The sequence below is a fragment of the Rhynchophorus ferrugineus genome, unplaced genomic scaffold (genome assembly GCF_030347505.1).
Source record: "Rhynchophorus ferrugineus isolate W39M unplaced genomic scaffold, kcgeb_rfMv2 rfM2, whole genome shotgun sequence".
NCBI classification, from domain to species: Eukaryota; Metazoa; Arthropoda; class Insecta; order Coleoptera; family Curculionidae; genus Rhynchophorus; species Rhynchophorus ferrugineus.
The window spans coordinates 18,264,504-18,281,031 of record NW_027472581.1 but is presented as its reverse complement, the minus strand read 5'-3'; the positions used below and the strand labels follow the sequence as shown (position 1 = coordinate 18,281,031).

Below are 16,528 nucleotides of genomic sequence, written 5' to 3'. Positions count from 1 at the left end.
AGTATATGTCATATATAAAATTATAGGTTTTTTATATGAAGTAGTTCAAGTTGTTTAATCGTAGAATCTTTTGTTTTCGCGCCACCATTGTGTTGAAGTGAGGCTGGGCTTTGCTCCTAGAAAATAATAATTATTGTTTCTCATTAAATATCATTCAATTGACCGACTAAATAATGAGCGTAACTAAAAAATTATCTGTAAATACTTCTTTGCGTGATGCAAAAATATTTGATGATGTAATAATTAAGTAGAGTATAGGCATTATTTATTCACCCTCAAAATATATTTTCAGGATGCTTGGGATGAAATAGAAGGTGTTCAAGTCAAAAAAGAAATTAAGCAAGAAGTACACGATGATGAATATAATGATGATACATTTGAAGAAGGTGAATTACAAAATAGTATTTCCAGTAATGTTAACAATGCAAAAGATTTATGTCGAACACCATCCCCTAAAGCACCTCACTCAACACTTGAGGGCATTAGATTAGATGCACAGTGCATTAAATCGGAGCCGTTATTTGACGACTCTCCTTATAATAAGGAACTTTTCAAAAAATTACAAATTAAAGAAGAAACACCAGTTAAATGTGAGAATGAAGATGGAATTATTAATACGAGAAATAGTTTTAAAAGTGCTAAACGAACCGTTTTTACTAGAGAATCTCCATATAAAAGACTTGGAAGTGATAGTGATAAAATTTCTGCTAAAAGTAGATTAACTTTAAGAAGTAATGGAGAATCATTTAGGTAATATATCAATTTATTAATTAAAATGTAAAATATTAATTGATAATTTAAGGACGTCAAAGAGAAGTAGCAATTATGAGGACGATCCCGCAATAATTTCAAGGAGAGAAAAGCAGATTGAATATGGAAAAAACACAATTGGATATGACAATTACCTAAAAACTGTACCAAAGTAGGTTTTTGTATACATTTTATTTTTTTATAACTAAGATTTATTTCAGAGGGTCAAGAACACAAGATGATCCACAAACACCAAATAAATATAAAAAATATTCAAGAAGAGGTTGGGATGGATTAATTAAAAAATGGAGGTTGCAATTACATAAATATGATCCTCCTGAAAGCAGTTGATTTATTTCTTGTTTTATAAAGTTTTAAACTTTTTAACAATAATGTAAATTAAGTTTTTATATTTGGATATTTTATATAAGAATTATGTTTCTGTAAAAATTAATTGTATCTAAATAAATGACCATTTAACTTGTCACTATGAATTATTTCATTGTAGCAAAAGGGATACTACAAGTAATATGTGTAATTTTTATTTAACTTATAGTAATATAAAAAAGAAGCACATAAATATTTACAATAAGTAACAGTACGTGATGAAGTAAGGGAAGGATATGGACTAACCTTGGCATATGGTTTAACATCGCGATTGAAAGTGAGAAAGGCATATGTTGAGAAGCCACCAGAAATAAATAAATGAGACATACAATGACAAGGTAAAGAAAGAAAAAATTGAGAATGATTTATTAGAAATAACAAATGGGGAAGGCTCAAAGAAGGAAAGTGTATCCAAAAATAAATTTAAATAATGCATCATCATTCAGTATTTTATTATAGTATGCTTTGGGACTTTTTTATGACAGATCAAAATAAACATTGAATATATTGAAACTAATAAGTATGGATGCCTCTTGTCATAATGCAAGTATAGTTTTTAATTTAAGAGTGCAGGAAGATAATAGAAGTAACAATGAAGAAGAAAACAGTGAGAGCACTCATGGATCTTTGTTGTGCCTGCTATATTGTAATGGGAAACTTGGTGCAGCCTATTATAATTGTAGCGATAAAACTGTTATTATTTATATATCATAATTTAAATATGTTAATTATCATCATTTATATTTTAGTTGAATTTATATGAAGAAATGTTTGATATCTCACCGCAATTTCTTAGATCAGCATCGATTTATCGAGAAGTATCGCCAAAGCATTTGTTAACTTTTGGTAGTATAACTGATGTATATGTAAAAGCATTAATCGACTTTAGTCATTCTGACATAGAAGCAACTGTTAGTTCTACTATACAAAATAATAGCTTGAAGTTACCAGATAATTTTTTCCTTATGTCACTTAAAGATTTTGGTAATCACTTATATATCATTAAATATTATTTTAACAATGTTTTTCTAGCGTATGAAATTTCTAAAACCATAGTTTTGAATATCACAGTGCTTTCCAACAATCTCGACAGATCTGATGTTAAACAAAAGCTGTATGGGTATTCGTTAATCAATCTTAATCATCGTTTATCCGTACAGGCTTTAGCGGCTTTATACAAATTCATAGAGAAAAATTATTCAATGTTTGGTTTTGAGGCGGGCAATATACATTTCTTTCACATAAATCATGTAACTTTGTAAGTGTCTACTTCAGTTTGTCTTTTGTTTTAATTTTACAGTAATTTCGTATTTTAAATTATAGAAGAAATCACGTTCTCATGGACAAAAGTACCTTCAAATCATTACAAATTTTTTCGCAAAAGTGTCACGAAGCAACTTTCAAAAGAGGAGAAGAAAGTAGCAGCCGTGAAGGTTTAAGTATTTATAAACTGTTTTTGTCATCATGCAAATCTAAATTGGGGCAATCGTATTTAAGGTAAGAATATTAGATTCATTCGCAATGGTTTGAAGATTAAAGTAAAATCTTATGACATTTTTCCAATTGAAGTCGAGATAATTTTGTGTAGACAGTGTTTTGATAGTTTACAAGAAAAACAGGTTCTGCTAAAATACTTTGATTGCTTTATTTTAAATTTTAAGAAGTCTTTTGTTATCTCCAATAAACAATTATGATGAACTTAAAAAACGGTTAGCTTTCATTAAGTTCGCACAAGATCCGTTGAATTCAGACTTCATATCCAATGTTCAAGATAATATAAAGCATTTATCTGATTTGCGCCTTCTTAGTGAAATATTGGAAAAGATTTATAACGCTCGAGCTAACAACAGACACTGGAAAACTCTTTATAATGTATGTCCATTATTATTATTATATTATTTATTATTAGTATATATTTTGTAGACTATTGTTCATATTATCCATATAAATGATATTTGCAAGATATATAGAAATAAATCAGTATTACTTAAAGAATTGAATGACACTATAACAGATAATCTTGTCGGCCTTCAAGGGTCTATAGGTAATGCTTTAGACTTCAGTGCAGGAATGAGACGAGGTCGTCCTGTTATTAAATTTGGATTAGATTACGATCTGGATGCAAGTAAGTTACTATTATACTTTAATGTTCTTCTATGGTAAATGCGTGTTAAGAGCTCTTGAGACAACAAGATATCGCGAAGCATGTTAGTGCTGCCGCCAGATGTGCAGTTAATGATCTACCCGATTTCGTGAACGAATGCCAAGTTATTTACTTACCGGAGATGGGTCATCATGTTGCCATAAGAGAGTGGGAGCCTAATTGTAATATAAATGCATTTGAAGACTTGGGTTACCAATTTATGGTAAATGATGCTCGGAGTTCCAATAAGGTTGAATTATTCTATTAATATTAATAATTTTAGTTTAACATAGGTGGTACTATCCATTATAAAACCCCACTTTGTGTTGGTACGTATATCTAGTGGAAACGCTACGGAGTGAAAAAGTAATTTACGTTTTTAAGGTGTAAATATAAAACCTAATTTTAATCATTTAATTTTAATTATCTATATTTTTATCTAATATATTTTTCTACTCTAAATTTATTGTTCCGTAGAAATGGATCAACGACTTGGTGATATCAACGGCGACATCATCGATCATGAAAATCGAATTTTGAGGCGATTAGCTAGTTTTATTTTGAAATACAACAATGATATTCGAGAGCCTTTGCGGCTCATATCGCTGATCGATTGGTATTACCGAAAATTATTTTGATATCTCTGTATTTTCAATTAAAATTTCAGTTTAATCGCTATGGCAAAAGTATCGTTACTATATAATTATGTCGAGCCCGTTCTGAACACAGAGTCTCGTCAGGAGATGGTGAAAAGCAGACACCCTCTGATGGAACAGATACTAACGAGCTTCGAACCGAACGATTTTTATTCGGGAGGGCGACATTCTCGTATGAAGATCGTTATGGGTGCAAATGGAAGTGGGAAAAGCATCTTCCTCAGGCAAATAGCCCTCGTTGTCTATATGGCCCATATAGGGTGTTTTGTTCCTGCCGAAACGGCCAATATTGGATTGGTTCACAGCATTCATTGCTGCGGGCAACTATCAGAATCTGCTATTGTCAGACTATCGTCGTTTATGATTGACATAGCTCAGGTTAGTTTTATGAGGAATCCTTGAATGAATGATTAGCTTAACAGTCCACGAAGGGGCATAGTAATTTCGGAAAACGCTTTCTACATTCTTTTAAATGGACAAGTTTCTGTACAGTTTTTTATTTTTGATTTACTTTCACCATACCTTCCTGAGTTGAGTTTGCTTTTTTAAATTCATCCTTTACCATTCCTATTTCGGAAAACCAATGCTTAATTCGTCTGACCATTCCCTCTGTCATCAACTTATCTTGCTAAATTACTTATTTACTTCTATTCTTGGTTTTTGTTCGATTTGTTTTGTCATTCCCTGCATGTATTTCTTTCTTTCCTATTATTGGCCTTATTGGTGTTTGATATATTCTTATTTTTGTATTTTCTGACATGTGTTTAACTTTTAATAATTCCTGTTTGTTACCTGGTGTTTCTATCTCTCTTTTTTATTTTTCCTAGTAATAATCTTCTTGATTTTCATCTCTGTTATTGCTAATTCAACTTTGCCTTCACCTTTTTGGATTCATTATTGAATCAATGCTTCTTGTTTATTAAGTCTTATTATTTTTCTTAATACTCATAAATATTTCAATGCCTCGCTTTATTATGTCTTTTTATTTCTATATTTTTTATTACATTCCTATATTTCTTGTTTTGAACTTGCTTGCTTTAATTTTTGTTAGATTATTGCAGTGAGCACATATCGGTGTCATATAAAATCGCTTCTAGAACGAATGCTCATTTTCAGACAACAGAAATTCTTCATTATGCTAGTCCAAATTCCATAATACTGCTGGATGAATTTGCGCGAGGGACTTTAGCCGAAGATGGTATAGCTCTGTTAGCCGGATTTCTAAAAACCTTCCTGGATCAAAAGGAAAACTGCCCGCACGTAGTTGTCTCTACTCATTTACACAGAATTACTAGTTTATTGAATGAATCGAAGTATCTGGAGTATTTTAGAACCGAACATACTATTCAAAATGAAACATTTTGCTTCCTCTACAAAATATCAAAAGGTAATGGGCGTTATTATACATATTTCACATAATTAATTAAAATGTTTCAGGGGTGTCTAAGAGCCATGCTTTTGATATTGCATCAAAATTTCTAAGTCCACAACTAATACAAAGAGCTAAATTGTACACTGAATGTTTGCAAAATAATGCCACCATGCCGTATCCAGAAGGTTATCTTGCCGAATCAGTTGACGATTTTGTCATACCATTTGCACATAATTAAACTATTCAACAATGTAAACAAAGTGGTTTACTTAAAACGTTTTACTCAGCCATAATTGAAGAAATAACAATTAACATATGTAACTTCAAATAAACATACAGGTTTTCCAGTCAAGTTATAACATTTCAAATAATGTTTAGTTTTGGTTATTATACTGTAAATAAAAAGTGTGTTTAATTTTCTCAACAATGTGTATTATTCCAAATAAACAAATGTTGGTTAAAAAAGTAGAAGCTTTCCTAATAATCGTCTCCGCGAGATACCACTTCCTTGCAGGTAGGGCGTAGCATAATAGTATGTTCATACTGGGCGACATAAGATCCTTTGATATCACATAATGGTGGGTAATCATCCACTATGCCTTTGTCGCAGAGATCTTTTAGGGCCATGTGATATTTTGTCGCACCCGCTCTATCCAGCCACCTTTTGCAGAACGCCAGTGTTCCAAAATTCTTGTTAATTATACTCAGGAGAGTTTTTGAAGATTGTAACCTGTGTGATATATTGAATTAGAACAATAAAATAATCTACATGATAAAGGGAAATACCTTAAAGGCATATATGACACTTCAAAGTTTTTCATATAATGAGAACACTCCATGTCATCATGAACCACACCTTTACCAGTAGATCCAAAAGTCTCAATAGCATAAAACTCATTTTCTTCCATAACTGTAGCCTCACCTCCTTTTACTATAGGTACAGTTTTTCCAGCATGTATTCCTAATAAAACAGAAAGAATATCACCTTGTAATATGCATTAACAAAATTGAAACTTACGGTAAGGAGAAATTGAGTGACCATTAAGATTTCTTACAGATTTAACTTGGTAAGTTTTGCCATCTAATTCAACTTCATATGATTCCATAACCTCTTGAATTTGGGCACCAATATCACACAGTTGTACGTCAATGCCTTAAGATGTAGATAAAATTATATTTTGAAATCTTTAATTTTTTTAGACTTTACCTGCAGCTTTTATACCCGTATTTGTTGCATCTCTAACAGCATCAAGAAGTTTGTCATATTTTGGATTAAATGTGTGTGTAAAGGCACAATCAATGATTCTACCATTGATGTGTGTACCAAAATCTATTTTCACCACATCGTCATATTCCAAAACTGTCTTATCACCAGCATTGGGTGTATAGTGAGCGGCACAGTGATTTCGGGAACATCCTGTAGGAAACCCTAAACCAGCTTTTAAGCCATTTTCAGCAATTAGCTTTCTGGCAGTGTTTTCCAATTCTTCACAGATCTCAATCATTGTCATTCCTGGCTTCATGAACTTTTGTATATGTTTCCTTGTCTACAAATATTACCAATAGTTACGAAGTAAAGAAAATGTGGAAGATGTAAAGAAGACATAAAATATTTTACCTGTCTATGAGCTTCAGCAGCTAGTCTTACTTCATTGTAAATATCATTATGCATTCTATCTAAAGCCTTCTTTTCTTCAGAAGTAAAACGGTCCTTAGCAGTTCTATCATCAGCATTAATGGTATACTGTTGAATTTCACCCTCTGGAAAGACTCCATCAGGGAATAAGTCCACAATAGCAATTGATGGCGGGTCAGTTTGAGTGGGTTTTCCACCTTTCCTTCGGTTCCGTTTCTTTTTTTTCTTCTCACCATTTTCTTCATTACCTTCAGCTACGTCATTCTCTTGAACGTTTATTTGTTCTTCAATATCAGCATTCTCGCCCCTATTAGCTAAAATATCAATGGCCATTTGATATGAAAAAAATCATTAACCCAAAATTATTACCAGTCTTTTTTTTCTTTTTCTTCTTCTTGTTCTTTTTAACGACGGAATCTGGATCAGTTTGATCGGCAATTCCATTTTCGTTTCCTACCTCGTGCTCATTTTCTTCCACAATTTCTGTTTTTAATGCAGCCATGTTTAAATATTACGAAATTGATAAGCTACTGTCAAACTCCGGATTAACTTCTTACTATAATTTTTACAGCAAATAGGTTACTAAGTAAACGTAAAAAACCTACTATATCAATTATTTGTGAAGATACTTTTTGTGTATAAAAAGCATGTTCATGGGAAAATAATAATTTACTTTAGATGTACTCAACAGAGGTCGTTAAAGTAGAAATCTGTAGAGATCATTTTTTTATTAAGTATACAGTGTGCGTTAATAGATGGCAAGCATATTTTTAGTTATTTTTAAAAAGTTTTCTATCTAAAAATTGAATTTTTGAATGAATGCCATATACTTTTTAATATAAAAATGCCGTAATTAAGTTTATTTATTGTACCTTAAATAATGGATTTATTCACGTTTCTGCAAACTAATTAATTAAAATATATATACACATATCTATTATTAAATTAATAGTTTTCAGTTAAACAATGTTAATACTGTAATGTTAATTGTTTTTATGACCATCTATTAGAAAATAATTTGAGGAGTAGTATTCCTAAAAACTCGTTAACGTAGTTATGCATTTAACGAGAAATACAATTATTAATGATCGTGGATGGTGACGTGTTCACATTCTCTGTCTGCGAACATTGAAGGTGAAAGCGTGGTCTAGTCTTCATCCTCGAGGTCAGCGGTTTTCAGCGGTACGTAGTCACTGTGCACGCAACATCAAGAAGATTCTAGTATCGGTTATTTTTAAATATCTTAATTCATAGGTAAGCTTCTTAATATAAAAGCACAAATTAATACAAGTTTTTATTTAATGAAAATTATTTTATTCTTATATCTAAAAATAATATACTTAACGTAAAGCAATATCAATTAAAAATAGTACCAACAATAGCAAGTTGAATGAAGTTGAATGACCTAAAAGTAAATACGTTTATTGTTATTATTTTAAATAAATGATATTAATTTAATATATCTCTCAATAAATAATTATATATTTTTTCATTTATTATTATAGTTTGTTAAGTATGTTTTAATATAAATTTTATTGTACTACATATATTATCAATATTTTTGTCATTTCGTGTTTTGCTGGAACAGTCAGCATTTTATTGCTATGCGTTACTTATATGTGTTTGATACCTTTTCTGTTTTTTTTTTCATAGAAGTTTCGGGTATCACAGTTAAGTCACTATTTTTAATTCTAGATTTTTTGGATAGTTTTGGCGAATGCTACTATTTATCAGCTCTGCTATTCTCCGTGAACTTTTTTTTTTGTGATTTCAATACTTGTAATTTTAATTGTGGAACTAAAAGCTATGTATTTTCTCAGGATGAACGTTTTGGGCTTCGATATTTGTCCTGTTCTACAAGCATTGATTGCAGTTGCCGTTGTAGGGTTACTTACTGCGATATCTATTATCAAATTTTACAATTTTGTTACTTGCGGATATTACAGGTAAGCAATGGCTAAAAATATTACATGCTGACCATCTGACGGTATCAATCTCAACATAAGCTTTTATTAGGTCGTATTAAATGAAAAAGTTCCCGTTGTTTAACGTTGTCGTCAATCTTAACAGTAATTTTTAACGGTTTCCGATCGTATCGTATATGTTGATCAGAGTCAGTTCTATATTGTCCCCAAGAAATATGCTTAAATTTTTGTATATTTCTTATTGAATTGACGTGTGTTGTTTTCTATCGTAGAGAAAGAACGAAAATGAATGGAAAAACAGTGATTGTGACCGGTGCCACCGGAGGTATAGGCAAGGAGACCGCTAGAGAATTGGCCAAAAGAGGAGCCAGAGTCATCATGGCTTGTAGGAATGTTGATAGTGCCAAAGCTGTTCGAGGTAAGTACCAAGTAAGTAAAATTTTACATCAAATACGGTTTTATATTCTCGCGATTTAGACGAGATAGTTGAATCGGCCAAAAACGAGAACGTTATCGTGAAGAAACTGGATCTGTCATCTCAGAGTTCGATTAGGGCTTTCGCCGAGGACATCGTACGAACGGAACAACGTCTGGATGTGCTTCTACACAATGCAGGAACTGCAGAAAATAAAATTATTAAAACTGAGGACAACTTGGAAAAAACTATGGCCACCAATCACTTTGGTCCATTCTTACTAACCCATTTACTTATAGGTATGTATTGATTATTTTCTATAAATCGCTTTATTGATGTAATGTTTGTTAGATTTGCTGAAAAGATCAGCCCCATCGAGAATTATCGTAGTGGCATCAGAACTGTATAGATTGGCCTCATTGAATCTGAATAATTTAAACCCAACAACTTCATGGGTTCCACCATATATGTATTATGTGTCCAAATATGCCAATATCTGTTTCACCAATGAATTGGCGCAGAAACTGGAAGGGTCCGGAGTTACTGCAAATTGTCTGCATCCCGGAATGATCGATAGCGGTATATGGAGGAATGTTCCGGTGCCATTGAATTGGCCTTTGAAGTTGATTATTAAGTGTTTTTTTAAAACACCCGCCCAAGGTAATCCCATTGTTCAATTAATATAAACGTTAAATGGTTAAGAAAATAAAATTTTGTATAAACTGATTTTGAGCCTCGAATCAAGTTAGATTAAATTTTATGATTATTTTGATTTTATCACAATTTTTTGTTTTTTGAATACTGTAAATAAAAAAAGATGCTGAAAATCACAAGGGTAAGTAGACTTTGGTTGACGATTCTATAATATAACATCTTTGACTAGTAGTTTGAATGTTTCTGAAAGTATACCATATTTTAGGTTGAACAACTAGGTTTCCTCTTGTAGTGTTTTATGTAATTGAAAATTCTTTAAAATATTACGGAATTTTAAATATATTGGTAGTTATTTTTTATGGGAGGAAATATGATATAAGCTGTTAAAAACCAGTTTACAAAAAAAAATTCTGGTATATATTGCGTTTTAGGAAGCCAACGATTGTTTTCTGTTTTAATTAAATTATTGTTCATTTCACATTGTTTCGATACAGGATCTTGATTCTGAAGTTTATCTCTCTCTAGGGCAATTATTAATTTCTTAGTTTTTCTAGAAATTGTTTTGAAGAAAAAAGAAACAGAAAAAAGGGGATTTAATTTGAAGGGGACAAAATACATTTGGAAAAGTAAGCAACCCGTTCGAGTTCTCTTTTAAAAGTATCACCACTTTTCAATCACATTAGAATTTGAGTTCGCCGAATATAACCTGACTTTTTTAGATTCGCTATTTTGATTTATTCCTTGATTTTAATTGAGTTCTATTAGAACCTAATCGGTTAAACGAAATTATTTAGCTGTATAGTATTCTTAACGTAGGATTTCAGTAAGGGCGGGTCGATGTTGAAACGTATAAAAAGTACGAAAGGGAGTCGCAGACACAGTCAAAGAGTAACATTTTGCGAATGCATTGCCAAATGATGGTTCAGTGTGGTATGACGTCAATCCATATCCGGCAATTATGTTTGTTAGTATAGCTATTGCTCAAAAAATGTTGTTCCTGTAAAAATTATCATATGGTTGAAGTATTGCTATATTGTAACATAAAGCTTATTGGGATGTTTTGGCATCACATGATTATTGCAAATAAGTTAAACAAACGCCCAAACATGATCGCTGCGGATTGCCAATATTGACAGCTAACAGTATAATTTTGTCTTTAACAATTTATAATTTTTATTGACCTGTTGTTGATATTTGTTTTTTCTATTAAAGGCTGCCAGACCAGCGTCTTTTTAGCTTGCTCGGAAGAAGTTCAGAACGTCAACGGAAGATACTTTATGGATTGCAAGGAGACGACGTTAAGTAGGGGCGCTATGGATATGTCCAAGGCCAAAAAACTGTGGGAACTCTCCGAAGGTTTTGCCAACTTGTCACCCACAGATCCAAAAATTTGAACAATATTAAACATCCATGGAGAATTAGTACTGATATATACTTAAGATTCATTAGATTAAGACTTAATAAGTACACATTTTAATTGTTACATTTTATAAGGGTGTAGACATTATTTTAAATATATTTATTCAAATCTATCTCAAGTTTTTATTTAGTTGTTTTTTGTATTTTCTTGAGATGATGAGAATTCATGGAGATATCCAAGGCCAAAGAACTATTGGATATTTACTTAAGATTTATTAGATTAAGACTTAATAAGTACACATTTTAATTATTACATTGTATTTATATAATTATATTATTATACTATATAAGGTGTCGAAAATATTTTTATAAATATATTTGTTGAAATCTATTTCAGTTTTTTATTGACTTTGTATTTGCTTGAGATGATGAGAATTTGAACATGAAGATGATGAACATTTGCTGATTATTATTTCATTTATCTTGAGAGGTCTCGTATTTTAATTTATTTCCCGACGTTAATGATCTTTTTGTTAAGTATGTTTTGTATTTGTTTGAACGCTTAAATATATTGATTCTAAAATTAGTATAACCTATGAACTGTTGCTATATGAAAAAAATTACATATTGTTATTGGGTGTTGGTGAAACAGGTTCTGTTGATTCAAATGCTTATTGAATGGGTATAAAATGTTTGTAATTCGATCAATAATTTTTATTATTATTCAATGTAGAGTGTGATATTACAAAAAACTATTCTTTTTATAGGGTGTATAAATTAGTTTTGATGTACTTTTTTGCAATTTTCTTGCTCTATTCAAAATATCCGCATTGTATTGATAAAAATAGTTGTCTTTCGGCAGTAGTAGTAAAGTTGAAATACTCCTCTATCGCCAGTTTTTATTTTGTTGTACCTTTTAAATTCTCAGTTCTACATTATGTGATCTTTTGTTAAACGGAAGAAATATATATGTATATACATCTGACATGTTACATATTTATTCATTCGGTTGTCTGCTATAGCCTTAAGTCGTAAAATTCGATTTGACAATATATACCCATAGAATTGGAATCACCAATTTTGAAAAGCTATAAGTAATATTCGACTGTATGTATGTATATATCTATATATGTTCTGTAATTTAGTTTTCAAGGATTTTTTTATATTTAAAGCTTTATTGTGAAAAATCAGTACAATGTATATTATTTTAACCTACAATGACAGTTTTGTCCATCGATAACAGTTATTTTTTCCCATATTTTAAGTAATTTATGGATTCCACGTCTAAAGAACGATGTTGAGGGTATCTACGAATCAACCCATTTTTTAATATCTTCAAAAGAAGTGAAGCACCACTCGGACAGGTTACGACTCATATGTCGGAAAAAGTAATAATTAGAAGAAGCAAGGTATGGAAAATACGGCGGGTGGTGTAGCACTTAATGTTTTGGGAACAACAATGGATTAATCCCGTACTCGCCTTGCTTGTGTATTAATTCAAGTACAACAGAACAGTAGTAATAAATTAAGATTGCAACAAGCATATCTAATGCAAGATGTGGTTAAAAATTTTGTTTTTAATGTTTCGAAGTATTTTTTCGCCGGTTTTGAAACACGAGGTGGAGTGTTGTTATACTGAAGAATAACATTGTTGTGCCTTTGCTCGTATTCTGATCGTTTTCGCACAGTGCTTGGCTCAAACGCATCTATTGTAGTTGATAGCGATCCCCATGGTTTCACCGAGTAATACCTTCAAATATTCGTCTTCAAATGGCTGTCCAGAACGCAGTTTGTGTATGGTATCAAAATTCACCACTTTTAAAACGTCGAAACCAGTATTCACATGTTGAAATCGATAGAGCCTGGTTGCCTTCACATAGTATTCTTCACATTAAACTTCTGGTAAAGGCAATTTACTCGGTATATATTCAGACAATTTCAACGCACTCAAAATTTAATATATGGGCACACGCTTAACCATGGATTACACGTCCGAATCACAAGAGGGCCGTAGGTAAAAAGATTACAGATTACTTTGCTTTCATCTATATGATGAGTTATTTTTATTTTGTTCTATTTTTGTGTATAACTGTAAGGAAAGTTGTTGTTATCTCGTTATTATTATAGCATTTAAGGTAAATATTATTTGTTTAAATGCCAAATCATAATATGAGTGCTATTTTCCAGGAGGTGAAGGTTGAAATAAAATTAATTATTTATTTTATTATTATTATATTTATTAATTATTATTTTATTTTTTAAAATAATTAAATTTACTTTTAATATATTAAGTATACTGCTAGAAAAGCAGAAAAGGTTTTGAAAAGTAAATAATCATAAACTTCAAGAAAATTTTTATGATTTCCTAAATGACGTTTTTGAACAGGAAGGTTCTTTGCCTTTTAGGCCGATCAGATTTTGGACCCAAATGTGCAATGATGCAATTCAATTGCAATTCCTATTGTAATTTTAATAGTAAGTTGTTTATTAAAATCTACATCGATAATTGAATAGAAATACAAATATGTGTATATTCACCGATCATTCCCGTTAACTAATCGAATAGGAAAATATGGTTACAAGTTAAATATTGGAATCAGTACTTGCTCAGCCCGCATTAGAATCTTTGAAAAAAATTAAATGTAAGTATAAATATCATATATTTTTCAAAGTAATTAAATTGAGGGGTGTGAAAACTGAAAGTTATAACACATGTTTTACCGCTTTCGGATGCTTTCGATATAAACGAATCTGTGCCTTCAATTTCAAGCTGATAAGAGCCAGACAGTAGAACACCAAACGCACTAAGTACTTTTGTTTGTGTTTTTAAAGTGTTTTATACAAATGTTGACTAGTATTTAAATAAAATATTTTATAATTTTTTTAAAATTTGTAAATGAAACATATTATGTCTATCTATTTTTTAATTTCCCTCTGTAGTTAATAAATCCGCTTAGCATGCAGTCAGGTGCCTTGGACGAACAAAACTTGGTTACAATTTTATATATGGGAGATCACATTCCAAGTCTGTTTACTTTGTGGAAATGACATACTGAAAAGTAAAGCCTGTCAGTGAAGCCTCGACATGAGGTTGGTTAAAAATGTGCTCGATGCGATTTAATACATACAGTAGAAACATCTGTTGTGAATCCTTTAAAATTAATTTACAGGCCCGATATTTACTATATCGTGCAAATATATTATTTCTGTAGCAAATAAAGATGTTTTAAAGCAATTTTAAGGTTTAAATTTGAGCCAAAATACTCGTCAAACCATATAATAATGAAGTTGGTCACAAAGGCATCAAATTATTTATTTTGAATATTGTTTATTGATCAATAAATTCGACGTGAATAAATTGTCACAGAAATTATCGAAATTTGTACAGAACGTGTGTATTCTAGTCTCGAATAGTCTAGAAATGAAATGTGCATTCTAGTCTCATTAACAAAATATCTATAAAATCCATAAACATGTATGTATCTTTTTTCGAATATAGAAAAAAGTATTTCGTCAACATATTAATATATGTTATTAGCTTATTATGGCCGATTAATCTGATTTCAATAGATACATATAATATTTTTGTGATTTTTGATTATTGTTATCATCCGAATGGTAAGTTAATTTGTTAAGTAGCTACCATAGAGTATATAAGTTTTACTCAAGTAGGCGAAACCGAGGAAATGTTTTGCGTGGTCCGTTCAGTGTTGGCTCTGAGACCACTTTTTTTATAGGTTCATTAGATTGTTTACGATTCCATTTTTGTGTGTCTGACATAAAATATAATCAGCATTTTTGTGTCTTAAATATAATCACTATTATTTCATTATAATGTATCTTCATCCTCAAAAGTGTTGTGTATCCAGTGTATGTGCGGAAATAAAAAACAAGACGTAGTTTTCCTTGGAACAAACAACTCAAGTTGGCCAGATTTTTACCTGATACGTATACAATTATTTATATAGAAAATTTGTGTATTATTCACAGGAATACAACAGAAGACGTCATGAAAATATTACACACAGTTTAAACACAAAATGTGTCCAAATGAAACGATGGCAAAATTACATTGAAGATAAATGTGATTATATTACATGAAAATATTTTGTTACCCTTTAAAAAGTTGTTTGTGAAGTTCCATCAATTAAAATTCTTACAATTAATATTTTGGCTTAAGACTCCTTAACCGAGAAAACCTTTTCAACAAGGATGTTTCCAATTCATTTATTAAAATAAAATCCTATACAAATATACATAAGTGTAAATAATATAAATATATATATATAAACAAAAAGCAAAAAAAAAACAATTATGAACTCTATTCTAGGCAAAATTAAAATATCTATATTTGTTTAGTGCTATCAATTTTATGGGATCTATTAGAGTTCTAACTTATCTTGATATAATATAGGTAAACTTTAATTCCCTGTGGATATTGCATTAACTTCATTAAATCAAAAATACAATCACACCTCTTAATAACTTAAAATTTGGTCTTGAAAATCATTATAGATTGGACAGTTGAAACACTAAAAATGTATGTGTTTTTTAAAGATATTTATATTTTAGAGTATTTAACTTGTGGAACTACTTAATATGGAATGTAGACAAATATTGCATGTTGTCTCGTTTTCAGAAGTTTTGTTAAATAGCCTAAAATAAGACTAAAATACAATATTAGACTTTTGTTTTCCTCAGAGCAAAATTCTCTGGAACTGAAAATATAGACTCAACTGGTGATTTAACAACCTCAAGTGGTACTAGATCTCCCGTTAAAAAAGAATATAAGTTATCTAACATGTTCATCTTCTTCACAATTTTCTCCGGGAGAATGATGTGAAAAAATTGAAGTGATCTGCCCTTTTAAAGATTTCTCGAACATACTAGGTAAAGGATGCTGTTTCTACCTCCATGACCTCTAATAGATCCAACAAAATTATTTAAGCAATCTTGGTTAAGATTTGTTAAACAAATGTAGTTTTTTGTAAATTTAGACAAAATAGATTTCTTTATGGTAATAAATTCCCTAAAAGTAGCAATTAAATTTTTAGTTGATGGCACCGTAACAAATATTTTCTTAACAAGGCAATAAAATCACCGATTGTTCTAAAAAGTTAAAGTTTTACAAATATTTTAGGGATATTTTACAACTAAAAGTAGTATTTATTACTACTAATTATCCAGTTATCTTAATTATTACCTTCTTGTAAAAGACTTCTGTATGTAGA

The 16,528-nt window shown here is 30.6% G+C and overlaps 4 protein-coding genes across 6 annotated transcripts; 3 read left to right on the top strand and 1 right to left on the bottom strand.

Annotated features, from left to right (window-relative positions):
* The first annotated feature begins 69 nt into the window (after positions 1–69).
* Positions 70–1,237, top strand: Slbp (Stem-loop binding protein). Its single transcript, XM_076394092.1, has 4 exons — positions 70–236; positions 293–750; positions 803–922; positions 972–1,237. Exons 1-4 carry the CDS (start codon positions 174–176, stop codon positions 1,099–1,101), a joined length of 771 nt encoding a protein of 256 aa, XP_076250207.1. The 5' UTR covers positions 70–173; the 3' UTR covers positions 1,102–1,237.
* A 306-nt stretch (positions 1,238–1,543) lies between these two features.
* On the top strand, positions 1,544–5,685 carry LOC143190036 (mutS protein homolog 5). The gene is made up of 11 exons (XM_076394101.1): positions 1,544–1,830; positions 1,887–2,395; positions 2,461–2,634; positions 2,799–3,009; positions 3,061–3,262; positions 3,313–3,503; positions 3,564–3,609; positions 3,758–3,896; positions 3,948–4,314; positions 5,053–5,323; positions 5,374–5,685. Exons 1-11 carry the CDS (start codon positions 1,660–1,662, stop codon positions 5,544–5,546), a joined length of 2,454 nt encoding a protein of 817 aa, XP_076250216.1. The 5' UTR covers positions 1,544–1,659; the 3' UTR covers positions 5,547–5,685.
* A 33-nt stretch (positions 5,686–5,718) lies between these two features.
* Positions 5,719–7,653, bottom strand: und (methionyl aminopeptidase und). Its single transcript, XM_076394089.1, has 6 exons — positions 7,314–7,653; positions 6,927–7,258; positions 6,516–6,855; positions 6,327–6,461; positions 6,095–6,269; positions 5,719–6,038 (listed from the first exon to the last, which is right to left on the bottom strand). The coding sequence occupies exons 1-6, from the start codon at positions 7,444–7,446 to the stop codon at positions 5,786–5,788; spliced, it is 1,368 nt and encodes a 455-aa protein (XP_076250204.1). The 5' UTR covers positions 7,447–7,653; the 3' UTR covers positions 5,719–5,785.
* A 334-nt stretch (positions 7,654–7,987) lies between these two features.
* LOC143190025 (retinol dehydrogenase 14) lies at positions 7,988–11,470 on the top strand. 3 transcript variants are annotated; one of them, XM_076394077.1, is made up of 6 exons: positions 7,988–8,126; positions 8,765–8,890; positions 9,142–9,287; positions 9,347–9,583; positions 9,636–9,944; positions 11,151–11,470. In XM_076394077.1, exons 2-6 carry the CDS (start codon positions 8,766–8,768, stop codon positions 11,330–11,332), a joined length of 999 nt encoding a protein of 332 aa, XP_076250192.1. In that variant the 5' UTR covers positions 7,988–8,126; position 8,765; the 3' UTR covers positions 11,333–11,470. The 3 variants fall into 3 exon arrangements, with proteins under 3 accessions (XP_076250192.1, XP_076250191.1, XP_076250193.1); XM_076394076.1 differs by having other exon boundaries at positions 8,060–8,198; XM_076394078.1 differs by lacking the exon at positions 8,765–8,890 and having other exon boundaries at positions 8,062–8,198.
* The last annotated feature ends 5,058 nt before the right edge of the window (positions 11,471–16,528 follow it).

Coding starts and splice junctions, on each gene's coding strand:
- und (XM_076394089.1), bottom strand. CDS start 7,446: ATGGCTGCATTAAAAACAGAAATTGTGGAAGAAAATGAGCACGAGGTA. Junction 7,259..7,313: donor GAAAAAGAAAAAAAAGACTG/GTAATAATTTTG, acceptor TTGATATTTTAG/CTAATAGGGGCGAGAATGCT. Junction 6,039..6,094: donor GTGTCATATATGCCTTTAAG/GTATTTCCCTTT, acceptor TATATCACACAG/GTTACAATCTTCAAAAACTC.
- LOC143190025 (XM_076394077.1), top strand. CDS start 8,766: ATGAACGTTTTGGGCTTCGATATTTGTCCTGTTCTACAAGCATTGATT. Junction 9,288..9,346: donor TAGTGCCAAAGCTGTTCGAG/GTAAGTACCAAG, acceptor CTCGCGATTTAG/ACGAGATAGTTGAATCGGCC. Junction 9,584..9,635: donor ACTAACCCATTTACTTATAG/GTATGTATTGAT, acceptor AATGTTTGTTAG/ATTTGCTGAAAAGATCAGCC.
- Slbp (XM_076394092.1), top strand. CDS start 174: ATGAGCGTAACTAAAAAATTATCTGTAAATACTTCTTTGCGTGATGCA. Junction 751..802: donor AGTAATGGAGAATCATTTAG/GTAATATATCAA, acceptor TGATAATTTAAG/GACGTCAAAGAGAAGTAGCA. Junction 923..971: donor TACCTAAAAACTGTACCAAA/GTAGGTTTTTGT, acceptor GATTTATTTCAG/AGGGTCAAGAACACAAGATG.
- LOC143190036 (XM_076394101.1), top strand. CDS start 1,660: ATGGATGCCTCTTGTCATAATGCAAGTATAGTTTTTAATTTAAGAGTG. Junction 2,396..2,460: donor CACATAAATCATGTAACTTT/GTAAGTGTCTAC, acceptor TTTAAATTATAG/AAGAAATCACGTTCTCATGG. Junction 3,263..3,312: donor AGATTACGATCTGGATGCAA/GTAAGTTACTAT, acceptor ATGCGTGTTAAG/AGCTCTTGAGACAACAAGAT.